The sequence below is a fragment of the Sebastes fasciatus genome, chromosome 6, assembly GCF_043250625.1.
Source record: "Sebastes fasciatus isolate fSebFas1 chromosome 6, fSebFas1.pri, whole genome shotgun sequence".
In the NCBI taxonomy this organism is placed as follows: Eukaryota; Metazoa; Chordata; class Actinopteri; order Perciformes; family Sebastidae; genus Sebastes; species Sebastes fasciatus.
The window spans coordinates 7,091,905-7,112,156 of record NC_133800.1 but is presented as its reverse complement, the minus strand read 5'-3'; the positions used below and the strand labels follow the sequence as shown (position 1 = coordinate 7,112,156).

The following is a 20,252-nucleotide window of genomic DNA, read 5'->3' as shown; positions in this document are numbered from 1 at the left end:
TGTGTCTCGTCTTCATTGTCAACCCCTTTACTGCCTCTCCCCCTACCCCGGCTGCTCCATCCATCCATCAATCCATGTTTTCCTAACCTGAAAGCACACACACGCTCACACACGCTCACACACAGACATACAAAAACACACCACTACCAGCCCATCCATCTCGTGCCGTGTCCACATCTACGCTCACGTTACACAAATACTACACACGCCAGCATGCTCACGCACGCACGTACATGCACTAACACACGCACCAGCAGACAGGCACACATCATCACCACCTATAACCCTTCCTGTCTCCACACTCAAGTCGTGATAGCCTCCGAGATGTGAGAGACGGTAGGAACGTCGCCTCTGCCGAGCCTCCTGAAACGCTAGAGTTGTTTTTAAACCATGCTTCCACTATCTCAGGTCAAAATGCTTTCTGCTGAAGGAAGCTCATCATCTCGCAAACTTTGGAAAGGGCTGTGAAAGGTTTTCCCATGTTTCAAATCGAGGTTGTGCGCTGTCTCTCTCAAAAATGGATGACTTCTGTCGACTTAAGTGCCTCGCTGAAAATGCGATTCCAAGCTGAACTTCGCTATTTACCTGTGGGGGTAAGGTGAGGTGCCATCTAACTTTGAAACACTTAGTGGTGCCTGTGTTAAAGGGTAACTTCGGTATTTTTCAACCAGGAATCTATTTCCCCATGTTTTTCTGTCTAAGTGACTAATGGGGAAAACAATTTGTGAAACTGGTCCAGTATTGAGGGAGAACACTGTAACCGGCAGCTATAAAACAAGCTGAGATGGAAAGTGAGCAGCATCAATGTATCGTTACGTCCACTAAAAGTGCTTGTTTTTGCCACTGACAGGCTCAGATTGTTATTAGAAGTGTCTGACAACATTATGAAAAGGACCCTACAGAGAAATTTCTCTTGATCCGGTCTGTTTGCTATTGTGTCCTTTTAGATAACACTAAGCTACGCTTTCGCTACTCCAACATAACAAACTCTGTGACCAGCTGGCACTCGCGTTTCCACCATGGATGTATTCCACTATTCAACCGATGGCTTCCTGCAACACGTCATCTCACCAGATTTCAGACTTCTCCTTGAGCAGGACTCTTTCCATAACGTCAGACAATTATAATAACAATCAGAGCCTGTCATGGCAAAAACAAGCACTTTTAGTGGACGTAAATGACGGTGCCAGCTTGCCCCAATAGCATCATATTGCAGCCCATACTGGCCCTGACCAATTTGATGCCCAAGGCAAGATTTTAGCTGGTTCCCCTCCACCTCTTTATTTTTGTGCACTCGCACATGCGGGGAGGTTCTCAGTGTTATTTTTGTGCATACAGGATTGACATAGTCTCTTATAGCTACCATATTGAAATTGTTTATGAGACAAAAAAATAATTCAAATTGACCAGAATGCACCAGTAACAGTAGCATATTGAAGGAAAAAAAAACAAGGTAAGCGGACATATATCTTTTAAATGAAATTGAAACATAATTTTTAACAATCTAAAAATGAAAAATAGAACTGAACACCATGATGTTAAAATTGGAATTATTCTCCTCCTCAGTTCTTGGTTTACTTGGCCTACTTTTAACCCTCTGACAATGATGGTGGATCATCTGACTGGCATTAACATAACTGTCTTTTGAAGGCAGCTGCAGGTTTCAGTTTTTAAGACAATAAACATACAGTGGTATCATGTGAATCTTGAGATTGCGATGAATCCGTTGATACCAAACATGTCATGCTAGCTTACTGGGAAAGTGGCTAAATATTGCTCCAAAGTTGAGCAGTCTTTACCACGACATCTGTGACACCTCAATGGCAAACGGCAGTGTCCTGGCCAGGGTGTTTGTGCCCCCTCCAACACTTGGTGCCCCTACGAACAGCATGTGATGTGCGTGGGCCTAACGGCAGCACTGATTGCAGCCTGTGAGCAGCTCCCCTCTACAGCGCTCTCCCTCAATACTGGACCAATGTCAGAAATTGTTGTCGCTATTAGTTAGACACAAAAACACGGGAAAAAATACCGAAGTTACCCTCTAATAACAAACTCTACTACAGGTATGCAAACCAAAACCTCAGCCTACTAGCTACAGACATCTAATTTGGGATATTCAAGATAACTTTGAGAGTTTTAAAACTGTATGAGCAACACAGCCTCTGGCAAGACTGAAATATGCCTTCAGATAGAATTAACTAAGTTTGAAACCATTGGTGACAAATATGAACCCTTAAAATGGTAGTGTGTGTGTGTGTCTGTGTGTGTGTGTGTGTGTGTGTGTGTGTGTGTGTGTGTGTGTGTGTGTGTGTGTGTGTGTGTGTGTGTGTGTGTGTGTGTGTATAACTGTCTCCCTTTGAGGGCTTCTCCCATCCCCGCTGTGACTAAAAGGATTGTGGGGATTTTTGACGTAATGGCAGAGAGAGAAAACTTCGTTGGGAGCCACTGCCAAGAGGCAGAGGAGTTTTTTTTTTTTACATCCTCGCCATCCCTACCCCACCTTCTTCCCTTCTTCCCTTCTTCTTCTTCCTTCTCACTACCCTATCTCTTCATTCTGCTCTCCACACCGATGTGTCTTTTTAGAGGCTTCAGAGCCTGGGTGTCTTATCGAGGCTTCCCAGGTCTACAGGCGAGGCTGAGGAGAAGCTACTGTCAACCCACTCTCTGCTATCAGCCCCGTGGCAGTCACAATGAGGCCGACATGCATACTCAAGCAAGCACATTCACACACATACACACACGGAAATAAATACACGCGCATGCACACACACACACACAGGTTTATCAACCCCAAACAAAAGTCTGGTTCAGACCAGAGTCATTTTCCTACAGGGCTTCAGCGGAGAGAAAAATTATGCTTAATGGACATAATTGTAAAAATGCTTCATGAAAAGTGTCAAGAGGAAACAGACCAGTAAATAGAGACTGGGTGAGCTGACAGCTTATTCTAATAAGATGCTGAACACATCTAAATCCTATCCAGCCAGGGAAAGGCAATGCATAAGAAGTGCATTATAGCCGAAGTGATTTTAAGGCATAAATGATGATAGCGTCGAGGTTGGCTTTCTGCTATTCTCCCTTTTTAAAAAGAAACATCTATCTCGCTAAATGTGCTTTTGTTTTTCACGGTCACAGAAACAATCATAATATTTCTATCTATCACCAACTGTTTCAGAAGCATCAATCAGCCATTCGTTTCCCACGCTTCCCTCCTGTCACTTCTTGGCCAACTGTCATGTTTATCCCTCTTAGACGAGAATACTCATTGACTGAGACGGTGTTTATTGTTGCAGAGCGGTTAACCTAGAATGTGCAATGAGTCACGTCACGAGTCCAAAAACATTCCAGCAAATCAAATTTACGTAAGATCTGTGACAGGACAGAGAGATGGAGAGAGGCGACTTGAAAAGACATGCAGGCTGTTCAGTTCTTTGTCCATTGTTCTCTCCGGCTCTGCAGGTGCGATTAGCACACAAGCAATCTGAATCACCCCCATTGTTTCAATTGGTGACCCGGCAGGAATGGCATGCACACACATACACAACATTGACTGTGTATAAAGATGGACAACATGACACGCTCCTCAAAATTGAAACCTAAACATCTGGATCGCCCCCTGGTGGCTGGCTGCAGTATAGGTCATAAATCCCGCCTCATCCATGTTAGTGAATGGGATATGGGCCAAACTAAAAAGTCAAAGTACACGTCAAATACATTTTTCCCAAAAGATGGTTTCTGTTATTTTAGGTAGTTCTAATTACGCTGATGTACTGTATGTTCAAGTGTTCATTTTTTTCTGATAAGTTTGGTTTTAATAAGATATTTGATGCTATAAAAAGGGGATGAGACGTCATGATTGGCAACTGTGATTAACAGCTGCTAAGAGTGACGTAGTTGCACAGAAGGAGGTTCGGGAATTGACCTTTCGCTAAGTTCCGCCCCTCGAACGCAGACTGGCCAATCATAGCGTAGCATCAGCCAGCTCTGACCAGGGTCTGACAACTACACGGCTCTGCTCCATAGACTCCCATGCGATCGTTTCAGATTTTCATCATTTTCAGATTGTTTTTGTGGATTTCGAGCTCGTCATAGTTAAACGTTGTGCCTGGGGCACGTGTAATAGTGATACTCGTTACCCGGAGAGGTTGGAAGGAGATATACGTTTCTAATACATTACGTTTCAAAGTAGAAACCTGTGGAGCTAACAATAGCAGAGTACGTTAGCACATCATTAACTAGCTGTCTTTCGTCTCCATCATCATGTGATGGTGGTTCACTTTTACACTATAATCAATAGGTCTTAGCTTTTATCTTTATCTTTTTAACGTGTTTTAAATGCTGAGTCAGTTTGACATCCTGATATATGCTCCAAACGCATATTGACGATCCTTCTGTCAGCTTTCTCTGCAATCGTTTTTTTGTTTTTCCAAAAATGAGCTAGATATTTATGCAGGGAGCTCAGTTAGTGACAGTTTGGGCTCCATGCCGCTCTGACAGCCTGACGGAGCAGCAGCAGGGGGCGGGGCTTAGCAAAGTGTCAATTGTACAAGAGAGGAGATGTAACTTTAACTTTCCATATTTTATTATTTATTGTCCTTTATTTATCCAGGTTAGTCCCATTGAGATCAAAGATCTCTTTTACAAGGGAGACATGGCCAAGATAGCAGCAAGACAGTTATAGTGAATACCATAACCATCACAAGTCTGTGTAATTAAACAGTGTCAATTTGATCATAAATATAGTTATAGAGATATTTCGGTTAGTTGTCGTGTCTTTCTAACCAAACAGTTACCGTGGTGCTAACATAGCAGTTAGGTGGCTCACGCTCATAAGCTGTGGCCGTGCTCGGCTCGTGATTGGCTGATCACTACTGCACAGACTCACAGAAATGACGTCAAAATCTCAAAGATGGCAGCTTACGTATCCGGGATATTTTGGCTTCACTTTTCTACAGTGGGAGGAAGTGTAGACACGTCGATATCAATAAATACAGCCTACAATGCAGACACACACTGAAATAACTTATTATGTGCTTTGAGGTAAAAATATCTTTGCAAAACCGCATAGAAGTATGTTCGTTTGTTTGCAACTGTGTGTCTGTGGAGGGTGTGTGAGCTGGAAAGAGGAAAAGGTGCGTGTGCCGAAGCATGACGGAGAAACAGATTCCTGCATATTAAAATTACTACACCCAAATGAGCCTCGGTTAGCAGAAGGCAACTAAAAATGAACAGGCGTGCCAGACAGATCAGCCAGGGTCATCTATCTTACTTGACATGGAAGTTTCCTGGCTGAGAGAGTTTGTCACTAACATCTCTTAATATAAAGAGACTTAAATTTAAGTTAACATTTAGACGATGTGTGAAATCATTAGAGACTCTGTAAGGCCTTAAGTGGTGTTAGATATGTTATGATTCCCCTTGAGGAAATTCGTCCTCTTCATTTGACTCATCCCAACTAATTAGAAGCAGCAGGCACTTGCAGCGCAGCACCAAGTGACCACTTGCACTTCCTTCAAGGGCAACAGCAGGAGTATTCCCAATATCAAACATTTTGGGCTGGAAAGAAAATACTACGCCCAAAGCAAATGCATGAGGAACAAAATCAGTTAAAAAAAAATGTTGTGCAAAAGAACATAGAGGGTGAAGTTTTGCAAGACTTTCACACTTTTCTTCCTCTGTTTATCTTGCCTTTGCTCTTTATCCATCCTGCATGATCAACAAGCTCACGAGTCTTCTCTACATGATTATTTTACACCTGACAGATCATGTTCAAACTGGTAATAATAAATAGCAGAGATTTTATATCTTTGAGATTACTTCTCAGACAAAAATGAAAAAAAAAAATACCCACTGTACCCAAAATGAGAAAAAATATTGCCTCGTTGAGTTGGAGCGCGTGACATTTACCTCTGTTGACCTTTGTTTTCTGTGGATTTTTCTCTCACAGCTGTGGGCAAAGTTAAATCCCAGCTGTTTCACATTACGCAGCTGTCCTGACATATGCAACCGGATGGGATGGAAATCACCTGCAGGATGGATTTACTTACAATAGTCTGTGGGGATGTTTTTTTGTGAAAAGGTGCTCCAGAGCTTCGAAAACATCTATGTTTTCGAAAAAAAGAGCACATATTAGTATTTGTGTCTTGCCACTTTTGTTGTGCGCACACACGTCCATACAGTACGTGTATGATGGGGCCAAAGCCTCTGCAACATGGAGGCAGAACGACGCCTACATAAACAAGTGGGTTCTGACACTTGTACCAGACTTAGAACAATGAGGATTATTTCTCTACACCCACCACCACTGGCGTGTTCTGGCCTATCTGACAAGCTGTCATCTTCAGCATTGTTCCCTCTGTGCTATTGCATAGTAACAAATGGTGCAAACAAAACCGTTTGTGTAGGAGAATAGCACAGATTCAAGAAAAAAAATGTCATACAAGGCAGTACATAATCTCCGCCATCGGCGATCATTTGAACAGCCGAGCCAGAACCATTTGTATCGCATCTACCTACAGCTGAATGCCTCTTCAGTACTGTCAGAGATCTTAAATGGTAGTCCTTCACCATTCACATCAAATGTACGAGGCTAATGCTAATGTTGAGAAGCAGTGCCAACGGCTACCAGCCTTCTTAAAACAATAAGTTGGTTGTCTTTAATGTGACAGATCCATTTGGCTCTCATCGTCACATTATTCAAACTGAAAATGAACCTTCAAGCTGTTGAACCGCCACCAAGTCACAGCTGGGAGCCACTTGGAAGGTTTTTAAAGTTGGTTTAGGGATGAATTCAGATCACTAGGGGGGAACGATTGGACTACAGCAGCATGCGTGTGTATTCGTGTGTTTGCGTGCTGTGCGTGTATTCTGTTTGCACACGAAGCATGCACAACATGCGAGTGTGTGTACGTGTGTGCGTGCGTAGCATCATTAGAGGAAGGTCAGTGTGACACTAGCAACACTACTTCATAAATAATGTAAAGCAGTACAGGAATTAGACTTTGTAATTATACCTCTCCACGGCACTACGGCTGCAGTTTGCATGTAAGTATGTGTGTGCATTATGTGTGAGTGTGTGTGTGTGCATTTGTATAATCTCTAATTAGCTCCAAGAGAATACCAGTGGCTATTAAAGTGTTGCATTAGTTAGAGCTGGGGATGAAGAAGGCAGCGCGGGGCTCAAAACGCCTCGGTTCATTAGAAATTGTGTGGTTTTGTGTATGTGTGAATAAACAAACTCACAAAAAGGGAAATGTGAGAGAAAAATGGGCAGAAAAAGAAGAAAGAGAGAGACAACATTTAGAAATGCTCACAGGCTTACACTATATTTGCATGAATGACCACGGGTGAATGGCTCATATTGTTTCGTCTGGCAGTGAGTGAACGCGAGTGTTTGCACTTGTAATCATATTCATCCCTGTCAGGTCGGCCACAGTTTACACCGCCACTTCCAATCTGTGCCTCAAAGAGCACATGGTATTTGGCCGCTACTCTAATGACATTTAGCGCTGACCGATAGGGACGGCATGTCACTCCAATTAGCGGGAACACTCCCCCTGTACGGCAAGCTGTTCGACAAACCTCAGCTCCACCCTGCAAATTTGGGGATGAATTATTGAAAAGGGCAAAGCTGAGCACCTTGATGAGGTTGGCACATTTGGCTGGCTGAATGGTCAAACTGACACAGCTGGAGGAGAGAGGGAGAAAGGCCACTGCTATCTCAGCAGCTCAGAGCGGAGCTGGTTTGGTGGCTTTGTCTGGAAGCTGGGCCTTATCACGCAACCTTCTGGGCATTCACCCAGCTCACCCAAAGACGACTGAAGTTCACATAGTGCAGGTTATAACATCAAGATTCCAACAACTGTCCTCGTGGTAGTCCTTTATCAGTTACAAAAATGAAAGATTTTCTGGTATTCTGAATGCAAAAATGTTGAGCCCACGTTGCTTCCAGGCATCCAGAGGTCCAGGATAGGAAAAGCTTCAGGCATCCTCTGTGTTTAATTATAGTAGCAAATTAGAAAAAGTTAAACAGCTCAATTAGAAAGTGAAAAGGCCACTGATATATCTCAGCTGCTCAGCAGAGATGAATCCTCAGTAAATCTGCACAGTCGTCTTTTGTTCAAGATTATTTGTCACAGTCACTTTTTGCTAACCTGACCCGCCAGATGCTTCGTTACACAGAACCATCTGAGAAGTCGTCTTTTGAAACTGTTTGGAAAAGGGCAGGCACTTTAAAAAAAAAAACACTTGGCAGGTGATTGGATGAACTATCTGTCAATCAATCTCTTGCTGAGGCCAGATGGGAGAAGAGCGAAAACAACGCCTTCAGTGCTGTTCTTTGCTCATCTTTCACTGAAGAAATACTCTCCAGTTCGGATATACTGTGACTGATGGTATTGCAGCATCGACACTAGCCTCTTCAGGAGCCGCCATTGTTGTTTGGAACGAACAGTCGCCTCTCCGTGTCGCCACACACACACCTAAACCACGCCTCTAGCTGCCCGTATAGCTCCTCAAAGGATGCTGATTGGTCAAGTCACTGGCTTGCCGGATACAAATGATGCATTACTTGAAGCCTGGCGAGATGGATTCTTGCGTGATCTCATGACATCGTGAGAAGCAGCTGCCGTGTAAAGTAAACTTTTTGTGGCACTCTGAAAAATCCGCAATGAATGCATTCAGACACACTATTGGCTTCAAGTATTTCTATACTTTACGTAAGATTTATGTTATTACTGATAAATTGTGCAAAAAAGAGAACACGATGATGTGACATGAAATGACACAAACGGTTCAGTGTCGCTGCATGACAGTTAAAATTGACTCTAGATATTCTGAAATATTGCAGCAAAGGGTGGCTAAGAAGAAAAAAAACAATATCTGACTACCTCAAAGAAATGTCAGCCGTGCCGTTGGTGCCATCGTGACAGCACAGCCGATCAATTGTGCATTAGGATATCGAATACATTTACTTCTTTGTTTTCAACGGCAGACACAAGAAAACAAAACAGTGATATATCAAACCATTCTTGAATGTGTTCCTTCATTTTTTTTGTTTGTTTTCATAGATATTTTCATCCACACCAAGGGCCATTGGGACATTTACTTAACTGACTAAAACCCAGCTGATTGAAATCTAATTTACATTTCACTTTTTGTCACATTTTCAAGAGCTTTCATACAATTCACTTGACAGCTGAATGGAAACGCAGCAAAAAAAAAGAGCCACCCAGAAGACTAAACTGTTCATGTTGTTGTAGTTCCTCAATGTGAGCATAAAACCTCTTTCATGTGCGCAGGCGTGTGTTTGAGAAATAAAGAGTGTGTTACTTGTCCCTGAGTGTTGATGATTGAAGCTGCTGATGACAGAACGGTGGCACTGGGTTCTCTTCTGTCTTTGCTCCCCAGGCCCCTGACCCATCTAATTGGTTTTCAGTGTTTAAAAAGACCAAACCGGCAAAGACGAGACTGACAGTTTGACTGATTTCACTTTCGGATTCAGCTCTCTCTATTATTTATAACTGACAAGCAAAACTTTCTGAAATACACTCTCAAATCTACAGATGAGAATCCAGACATGTATGCACACAGACAACTTCTGTAGAGGAGCACTTTTAGGTGATCATGTATGCACACTTGTTCTTCTTCTGCACACACACACACACACACACACACACACACACACACACTGATGCAGACATGTACACTCACACATACACAGTGTAAGTGCATTAAGTCAGCCAGTGTAGACTGACACAGCAAAGAGAATATCTGACCAAAGAGGTCTGCATCAGTGTGTCGGCGGATGTGTGTTTGAGAAAGGAAAAGGCAGATGGACAGTGTGCGTTTGCATGTGTGTGTGTGTGTGTGTTTCAGAAAGAGACAGACAGATTGTATGTGTGAGTGTGTGTTCATGTTCAAAGCCTTCATATCTTGCCTCTGCACAGACTCTGCAGAACTGTTCTGACAGTGCAGAAGTACAAACACTGATACAAGTTCTGTGGGAGTTTTTGCTCCAAACAATACAGGAAAAAAAAAAGGCTCATGCTTGTGATCAAAGTTGTAGAATAACCCAAGGAAACATCACTGCATAATCCCAGCCATTAAAAATAGGCTCATAAATTCGTGTTAAACTTTGTTGTGCACGAAAAATAAATGTCAAACACATAATGGACTCGGAGGCTTAAATGTTAAATTTAAATCACGCAAGCGTTTGACACAAAGCCTAAAACAAAAAAAAAGAATATGTTGCTGAGCTCTCAGTTGCCTCAAAATGACTTTTCCAGTTCCACAAATAGGCCAAACTTCAAGAACTCCTCACATAGCTAAACAAACAGCCTCCTGCTCAGCCTCTTTCACATCAAGATGTCAGCGAACGTCTGAAGAAAAAGAACTGAAACCACAACAAACAAGGAGCTTTTCCTTCCTTCAATGCATGCATCTGCAGCCATCTCTCATCATCCCTTGAGCTTTGTTTTGACCAAACACATTTCTTCATCGCCGCCCAGCTAATCTCTACCTATCGGCCCTGCCTCGCCATCAAAGCTACACCTGATATCTGAGTCTGGCTTTGACACGGGGGGCCTTGATGCAGCAACGCTATCCGCTCCAATCTGAACTCGGCTTTTTTTTTTTTCCTTGTTTGATGGGACTCCATCTCTACCAGACTGACACTACAGCTGGATACAGAGAACCTGGCTCCACCCACACATGTTCAGCTACACACTACAAAGACTGTACACACACACACACACTGAAGACACACACACACTCTTTTATCCCAGGCTATGGTTCCTCTTTAGGGTGCCAATCAAACATTCATAACAACTTGCTTTTGGACTTTCAACAACAACATCTTTCACCACCTGCCTGTCTGTTTTCTTTCTTCTTCACAATATTCTCAAAAGAAAAAAAGATTCACAACATGAGTTTTGTCAATATCGCACAGCAACCTCTCTTTCATTCTCCCTCTCTTTTTTACTACTGTGATAGTGCTCCGAGCGATAAAGCCTGCCTCTATTATTAGCAGTATAATAGAGGGCTGTGGTTGTGAGGATCTGACAAGGAGATGATAACAAAAGTGCTTACTCCTCCGTTCTCCCCGCGCTCCTCCTATATCATTTAGAAAACAGTCGCAGTGCAGCAGCACATCATGGACGGCTAATGGCCTTAGAATATTACCGCTGCCACAGTAAGCAACACTTACCATTACTCAATTTGTACAGACATTAAAGAGAACATCATTAAATTTAAGAATTATCTGTTATTCCACTGCTCTACCATGCTCCAATAAATATTTCTGATCATGCACAACAGCCAGATGCCAAATTAAGAAGAGAGATTAAGAAGGAGTCGGACTTGTCAGAGCTGTAGAGGCCCAGAGTTGCTCTCAGGATTGAACTTCCTATTATAGACTCGCAGCTGCTTTGTTTGAGATTTCATACCTAGTGGTTTTGGCAGGTTCGACCAAAACACATATCTGTATTCCCAGAAAATGCCCCAGGGGGCTCTTCCAGACACATTTATCATCTCCCCCAAATTATTATCTTTGGAGAGGCTCCAGATTAGACACCTGCTGACATCATGAAGTTGAGTCTACGTTCACACAGTTCAGGCTTTCAGGGAGTGTGTTCCTCTTGTTCCCAAATATAGGCCGGTCTGGAACATGCAGGAATAGACTGAGAGGAGATCCTCCTTAAAGGAAAATTCCACTTTATGACAACTTGGGTCTTATTTTTGTAGTTTTGGACAGTTATGATAACAATGTGCTCACTAATAATAATAGCAATTGATGAGATCTGGGAACAGATCTGATGCGGCAAAGAAACTCAAGCAGCCATCGCACAGGTAAACAGGTAAACAGGTAGACAGGTAAACAGGTAAACAGGTAAACAAGCCAAAGGTTTATCTGATTACAGATTACTGAGAACACTTTGTTTGGAGGTACAAAGAAAGTGAGTGCATGTGAAAAGTCGATTTTGTGCTTTTTTCATACTGAATGACTTATTTCCAAGAAACTTGTGAGCACATCTCTGGTAAACACACGATTTAAAATGGTACTTTTGTGTGATTCTTTGTAGCGAAACTCATTTCCAGCATAGAAGAGCCAGCTCTTGAGACGAAAACGATAAATTCGCTCCTTCGTACACGCCCCTCAGCAACTTATTTTTTTTTATTTGGTCCGCTTTCATTTGTGCACTGTGAAACTGATCCAGCCTAAATAGAAAACGAACCAAAAGTATCAATTTCACTCTGATTCGGACTTGCCAAACGGCTAGTGAAAGCGCCCTAAGATTTATTTAGTCGATTAGTCATTTTCTTTAATGCTTTTTTCATGCTGAATGACTTATTTCCAAGAAAATTAAACACAAGATTTAAAGTGGTGCTTTTGCATGATTCTTTGTTAAGAAACTCAGCCCTAGGTAATTGAATAACTTAAGATTTTGGAGTGTTAATTGGTCAAAACAAGCTAATTGAAGACCTCACCGTAGCCTCTGAGAAATTGTCATTCATAGACTAATCAATTAATTACTGAACCAAGAGAAGAAATAATCATTCGTTGTGGTTTGTTTAAAACCTGTTTGATCATACAGTATGATCGCTCCTTCTACTAACCCCGTCTCACTTCTTTTTGGCGATGTTGCCACATTCCCAGATTTTAGCAATTAACTTGGTGAGTACAACAGTTGACAAAACTACAAAAACAAGACCCGTGTTGTATGTAACCAGAATTTCCCTTTCAGCTCCAACATGCACAAACACACACACACATACGCAGGTAGACACCAAAACACGAGACAAGACAGTAAAGCAGTACGGCAGAGAAGATACAAGAATGAACAGTGACCAATTAACATCTCAGCAGATACCAAAGCATACAATGGGCCCTATGAGAATATGTGTGAAAACCTACTGCTGAGAATGTGTGTGAGTTTTCTCTATTGTGAAGATAAAAAAAAAACACAAGAAACAGTACAAAACAAGATGGCACATGCTTATCCCTAAAGGCTGATGTGAAGATATGATTATTATACTGCAAGTGTGCCTGTTCTTGTTCTGGATACTCAATTTCCAGGGGTGTCTGTATTTGGAGCTTCGAAAAAAATCCTCCAAAATAAAAGAGAGCAGCCTCCCAAGATGCCACCTGATGTGTGTTTCGGAGTATTTGTCTACTTCCATGTACGTGAATTTGGCCCAATTTATAAATATTTACATCAAAATGTATACCTTTTGTTTATGTGAGTGTATGTGCATGTGTCTGCATTGTGTCTAGCATTCTCTAGTGTGTGTGTGTGTGTTCTGCCAAGCCTAAGAAAGTGACATATCGAAGCAGCTTCCTGTATCTATAATTCATAGCGCATGGCTCTAAACAAAGACCAGAGTGTTCTGCTCCCATCAGACAGGCTACGGGGAAACCGACACGGTTGCTAAAGCTGCAAACAAAATATAGCTGGATATCGAGGAGGACCTGGAGCTAATAAGAGGCATTACAGACTGTGATAGTGGAAAAGAGCAGACGCACACCGACAGGCTGGCAGGCTGACAGCCACATGTGGAATAATACTGTTTTCTCCGTGTCTCTTTCTCTCTCTTCGCCCTGATGGATTTTCTCTGACCCACATTATCAGGAAACAGGCAGGCAGACATGTAAACAGGTTCGAATATGACTCAGTGTGCTGTCTACGCTGAAACAAAGGCTCTTCCAACACCGTCCAATTTTATCTTTGTTGTGATAGACACCTGTAATCAACCCACACTCACCGGGGGGACAATCATGCAATATTTAGAAACTCCAGCTCCAATCGTTCTCAGAGGAAAGATGCAGGATTTATACCTGTAGTCTGTTGAGGTTTGTCTCATCTGCTACCGAAGCTTGTCAAATTAGCCATACGCACCACTCACAGCTAAAGAACGTATTTCTGTACCGTTTTCTTTCAGACATAAGATGGGGTGGTAGTCAAAGGTATTTTCAAATCAGTGAACAGCCTCTCTTTTAAAGCTCTAATACAAAGGTGATTTATAATACTGAAATGATTAGTTGATTAATTGATGAGTAAAGGGAAAGAAAATTTAAAGTAAACAATTTCTGTGATCAATGAATCATTTAATCCTGCAATAACGCCATTTATTTCTTTCATCATCACCTTATAAGTTGATATCATGCGGCGAACTTCTATCCAAACAGTTGCTTATTTATACATCCAGCAGTTACGCAGCAACATTATCATTCATTTGGAGTCCAATATTCACTCTCTTTTAGCTCTGTCTTTTAGTCTCCACCATCTCCCGAGGGAAATATCTGCCGCTTAAGCTGCTAAAAGATCCACTGTGCTCACCGGCTAGTCTCAAACTGTTTGCCATTTGGTGCTGAGCAGGTAGTGTACAGTGGGTTTTTACAGCTTTTGTCACTGAAAACAGCTGCCTGTTGAAGCCAAAATAGTAAAGTTGTGGGCCAGACAGCTAAACAATACACTGAAACTAAAGTAGTGCAGCTGAAAAAAAATGCTGTGCCTCATTGCCCTTCTTTGTTCGGCATTTAACAATAAACAAGTGGGTTTTAAAACTGTCGTTGTCATTCAAAAAGCAACAATATACCTATTAATAACCTAACTATAAAGCTTATTTATACAGCACTAAAATCAGGATAAATAAGGTAATTTGCAAAAAACAAAGGTTGCAATAATATCGCATATCGCGCTGTCAAGCCAATCATTATCACAGCAGGGGAAATTCCTTCACCGCCACAGCTCTAGTTGGTTCATCAGCGACCACGTTCACATTGTGACACTGTTTTCACATTGTCATTTGATATATTATTATAAAATATATATTATCTATCTATTATTTCCCAACATTGTTTTGAGTCAGTTGCTTCAGAAACATAATCATTTGATGATCTGGCAAACATGTCTCTGGTTGATTTACTTAATGTAAATGTAATAAATGTGCATCTGTGACATGCTAAGACATGTTGTAACAATAAAATAACTAGAGTAGTCATATAGAGTCATAAAGTCAGCAAACTGCCTTAGTCAGTGGCACAGCAATACAGTATCTATCCAACGTTTGTTAATATTAGCTACCATAAGCTAATGGTCATACCAGACCAAATAAGACTGCAGCAGCAAAACCCCTGAGTATACTGTAGGATTATGAGCAAGGGTGTGTTTATTACTTTAGAGTTCAGCTTTTAATTTGCACTTGGAAGATTTGTGTAAGTAATTTGCCAAGCAACAATATCTGTCACTTTTTGAAGCAGGCAGTTGGACCCAAATGCAGAGACAGCAACAGGCAGGCAGGAGACAGGAACTAAAGAATAAACTATTTATGCTCAAACTGGGGAGCAGGCGGGTCACGAGGATCCACGATGCAGCTTCAACTAGGACGACAAATAAAGTGACAAAGAACTCAAAGAACAGACAGGTATAAATACACATGGTGCTAATCACTAGAACAGGGCACAGCTGGAGAGGGCAGGGAACTGGAAATTAGGAATGAAACACTGTTGATTGGGTAACAAGACAACGAGGACTGGCAACACAAAGGCAGGGCTGACAAGGCTAGACACGAAACAGGTGTACAAGGGAAGACATGCAGGGCTACAGGAACACACAGAGCAAGCACAGGAAACTCAAAATATAACAAAAGCAAGGACAAAACCAAAGAATATAGAAGCAAAGAGATGAAACTATGGTGCTTTTTGACAACAGCTGCTAGATGGCGCTACGGGACTGCCGCCATTTTGGACTGAAAACGGCAATGAGTCTGTGGCCATGGATGTATAAACAGACGTCTGTAAATCAGAGGATAATGTTTTTTTAGGTAAAACTTCCCAGCACGAACACTTAAGTTATTATATATTATAATTATTTAAATCATTATGTCCTAAAAGTTGTAAAATTCACTAATAGCTGAATCCAGAGTTATTTTCCTCGGCATAATGAACATGTATCAGACCCACGGGACTGTGCCGCCCTGCACGCTTATATGACATATCCGGTTCTGCCAGCTTCCTGCTAGCTGTAGGCGGCTGTAATAATGGATATATTGGCTGTATTTCATCACTTTTATTATCTTCTAATACACCCATGGGCTGTATGCTGTAAGCCTGTACCGTGGTGGATTTTATTGACGTCTCTCTTCCCAAACAACCGGCTATCAGCCAGTAGCTAGTAGCAGGACATAAACAGAATTTAGTGTAGTTGTAGGTTATTTACTAACACGCAGGGCAAAAGCACAGGACACAACCTCTTATACATCCATGGCCTGTGGTCTATTGGACATCGATTCTGATGGTCCTTGACATGAAAAAGTTTGAGATTGCACTCAAAATTTGTGTGCTGGATTTTTCTAACTTCCATTTATGTCCATCGCTCCCTTTATGCTCCTCTGGGAAGCAGCCGAGCAAAATAGTTTAATAAACAAATAAGTAAGTAAATAGTTATAGTATGCACATTTATATTATTATTGTTCAACACGGGCCATTTCGACATCAAATATGATAATAGAATAGAACAAATTTTGTTTTATTTTTGTACAGTATTTTGTAGGTGGACATTTTACTGGCGTCCGGTAATCGCTTTCAGTCCAAACTGGCAGAAGTGTAGCTCTGCTGCTGGGCGCTGATGTTGCAATGGAACGATCAATTGACTTTCTCTTTTTATCGATATAACACTCCTCACAGGAAACAGTGTAAGTGTTTAGGGTGGACATAAACATAATAATAAAGAAGCCCTAAAATATCAAACATTTGCTGCTTCGGGCTTCTCAATGTGAGGATTTGCTGTTTTATGTTGTTTCACATCATTGTAAACTTAATACCTTTGGCTTCTTTTGGACTTTGTTTACAGTTTGAAGTCACCTTTGGCTCTGGAAAATTCACTATTTTCACTATTTTCTGACATCTTACAGACTTAATATTGATTTAATTAATCAAAAAACATAATTGACCAATTAATTTATAAAAACAAAATCATCTAGTTGCATCCATAAACCCTGTGTCTAGACCATGACATTGTTGGGTATATCTTTGCCAGAAAAAATCCTCTGGTGCATTTTTTTTAAATAATGGACTATATGTTCTTAAGAATACAGCTGCTGCTCTAATGTTGACATCATGTGTCAGTTTCACATCATATATCATATACTTGATAACACCACTCAGACATGCTGTTGCTTCCATTTATTGAGTGCATTGAGATGTTGTGATGAATCCACAGGGCCTTCCTCACATCTGCTCCTGTGAGCCTCAGTTTCAATACCTCCATTATCGGTGTGACACGTATAGTTAAAAAGCTACATATTGTTAATAGCAGGCGACATATGTAGTGCTGTAAACACACACACATCGTCATGGGCTTTAGCTAACAATGTGATGCTTGCTCCAATTATCACAAAGACAAATGAGCCAGACAGATTCCGGGTGGTGGTGTTCATTAAGGTGTAAAGAAAAAGAAAAAAAGATAGTGAAAAGAGGTATGTTACATATAAAAAAAAAAGAAGAAAGAAAGATGAGCGATTGCAGAGATGCGAGATAATGACACAAAGGAATGGTATGGATGTGGCAATGACGGAGTGGGAAAAGTGGCCTTTCGTATCTGATGGAAGGATCATTTCTTATCTACGTTACTGTGACTCATCCTTTAGAGTCGCCAAAAATAGCTTTCTCACCAACCGCGGTACGTCTCTCCTCTTATTCATTCTCTTCAACTCAAACACTGAGCAACAATCAGAGGAGGTGCAGCAGAAGGTAAAAGAGTCAGGGAAAAGTTGGGAGTGATATAGTGCACGGGTGATAATGTGTAAATATGTTCAATAGGAAGATAATGAAGTTTAATAATTAGTTGCTCAGCGTCAAAACATCGCAATGGCTACATGTTCGTAATAGAGGTCTGAGAGCTTACATCTGCTGCCATTGTTACTGTTCTGTTTACAAGAAGGTCGTCTGCTTCAGAGAATGAAAACACAACTACTTATGTTTGTTTATATATATATAAATAAATATATTTATATATATATATATATATAAATATATATATATATGAATATATATATATAAATAAATATATTTATATATATATATATAAATAAATAAATAAATATATATATATATATAAATAAATACATACATATATATATATAAATAAATATATATATATATATATATATATATATATAAATAAATACATACATATATATAAATAAATATATATATATATATATATATACACAGTATATATGGCATTGAGGAAAAGCAGAATCAAAGACATTAGTCAAGAGAGGAGAGGCACAGTCCAATAGAGAAAGTGATCAGCAAAGAAATAAATTATGCACCGGAAGAACAAGAAAAAAAACCACTGAATCACAGACAGGGATAAGCAACATGTACAGTATTTTCTATTTAAATGGCACCTGACTAAGGAAAAAGAAATGCCTGGAAATAGCCTGGTGCTTTCACATGTTTGTTTACACCTCCCACACTTCCTCGATGGAGGGTGCAAAACGTTGAAAGGAGACAAATCACATTAAGCACCTTAAAAAACTGTGGAACCCTGAATTGGACTGACTCGAGCTGGCAGTTTATCCGTGGGCAGAAGGAGCTCTGCCTCTGCAGACTATTTATCCAAGGCTTACTGTTAACAAGACTTTCAGCTCAAGCCTTTCAACTCTTGAATTTAGGCCATGCCCACACCAATGAGGATACATTGGAAAATTCCCTAAACATGTAAAGCAGGTTTTCTGGCATACTGGCTAACACACTCTAGTCATTTTTATAAAAGCTTGCTGTCCACACTGAAACATCAGAACAATAGGAAAATATGCTCGAACAAAGAAATTCTTAGTCGATTAACACACGATTTTGTCGACTAATCGATTAGTTGCTCTAATGGAATAAATCTTGTGTTTACCAGAGATGTGCTCAAGTTTCTTGGAAATAAGTACATTAATACATTCAGCATGAAAACAGCATTAAAAAACGACTAATGACTAAAGAAATCTCAGGGCGCTTTCACAAGCCATAGTCCGTTTGGCTAGTCTGAATCAGAGTGAAACTGATACTTCTGGGTTGTGTTCTATTTAGTCTGGTTCGGTTTCACAGTGCACAAATTAAAGCGGACCAAAATTTTTAATTTATTTGCTGAGGTACATGTACGAAGGAGTGAATTTATCTTTTTCGTCTCGAGAGCTGCAACTTCTATGCGGGGAATCGCAAACTTTGAAATAGTCGTCAAAGTTTTTTTACTTTGACTCGGCACTGATCTACTGTGCACAAATCCCTTCTCCTCCAGTTTATCTAAAATTACTTCCTAAACGTCACTATTTTTGTGGACTTTATTTAGCATATTCTGCATGTTCTCTTCGGCCCAGATTTCAAGCAAACATCGGATTTCTGCAGAAGTCCAGGTCAGTCTTCTCCCACTCATGTTATCCTGTTATTTACCTGTGTCCATCTCATCAAATGCCCGCAAAGGCAGCCTGCGTTTTGGTTTGCTTGGAAAGAGACCACCTCTCGCAACTTAAACTTGACTAAAATTAAATAAATGATCACAGAAAGAGGCAGGTAACAGAAAGTTATAAAGCTATGTTTTCCCTGTCTACACTACAATGTGAGGCCAGTCTTATTTAATCTATCCACCTTGGGGAGACAAACAAAATGAATATACATATTTACGTTGCTGGTGTGTGTTCTGTATTAACTGTTCATCACCTTTATCAACCAATAAGAGCTGCAGTGCACTGCGGGGAAAATCTAACCACATTTCCACCCACGCACTGATCTAACATTACCAAACATTTCCTGAAATTCATCCCCGAGTCTCTTTAAACCCAAAATAAATCTTTATGTTTAAGAGCCTCTAAATCTGGACGCTTGACGCTGCAGAGCAAGGGAGAATGGAGACGCTCAACAGCTCCGGCGCCAAGATAAACAAGCCAAGGAACACAAGCCGTGTGTGAGCCATAACAAGATGATTATGGTGGTGGCAGCTAGTTACCGTCGCCTGATACGGAGAAAGAGGGAAGGTGCCATGTCATACCAGCCTCACGCTGCCAAGCTAAGCCCATAACTCTGTCTATTATCCAACAGAGCTGGGAAATGATGTTCTAACTGAAGAGCAGCTGCCATGGGAAAAGCTGTAATGGCGAGGTATTGAATGCAGCATTCTGGGCCTATCCTAGTGATCGACAAAACACAAGTTTCTTCCTTCAAACTTCACGCTCACCTCTGAATCTGCTTACTAAAACATGACTCT

At 41.0% G+C, this 20,252-nt stretch overlaps 1 protein-coding gene across 2 annotated transcripts in view; it reads right to left on the bottom strand.

Annotated features, from left to right (window-relative positions):
• commd10 (COMM domain containing 10) overlaps positions 1-20,252 on the bottom strand; it is a 72,221-nt gene that overhangs the window by 29,290 nt on the left and 22,679 nt on the right. The window contains exon 7 of one of the 2 annotated variants that reach the window (XM_074637398.1): positions 10,870-10,899. The exons of the other annotated variant lie outside the window; for it this stretch is intronic. Within the exon in view, the coding sequence (XP_074493499.1) occupies positions 10,870-10,899 (30 nt within the window). The remainder of the gene's footprint in view (positions 1-10,869; positions 10,900-20,252) is intronic. 2 annotated transcript variants of the gene reach the window in all.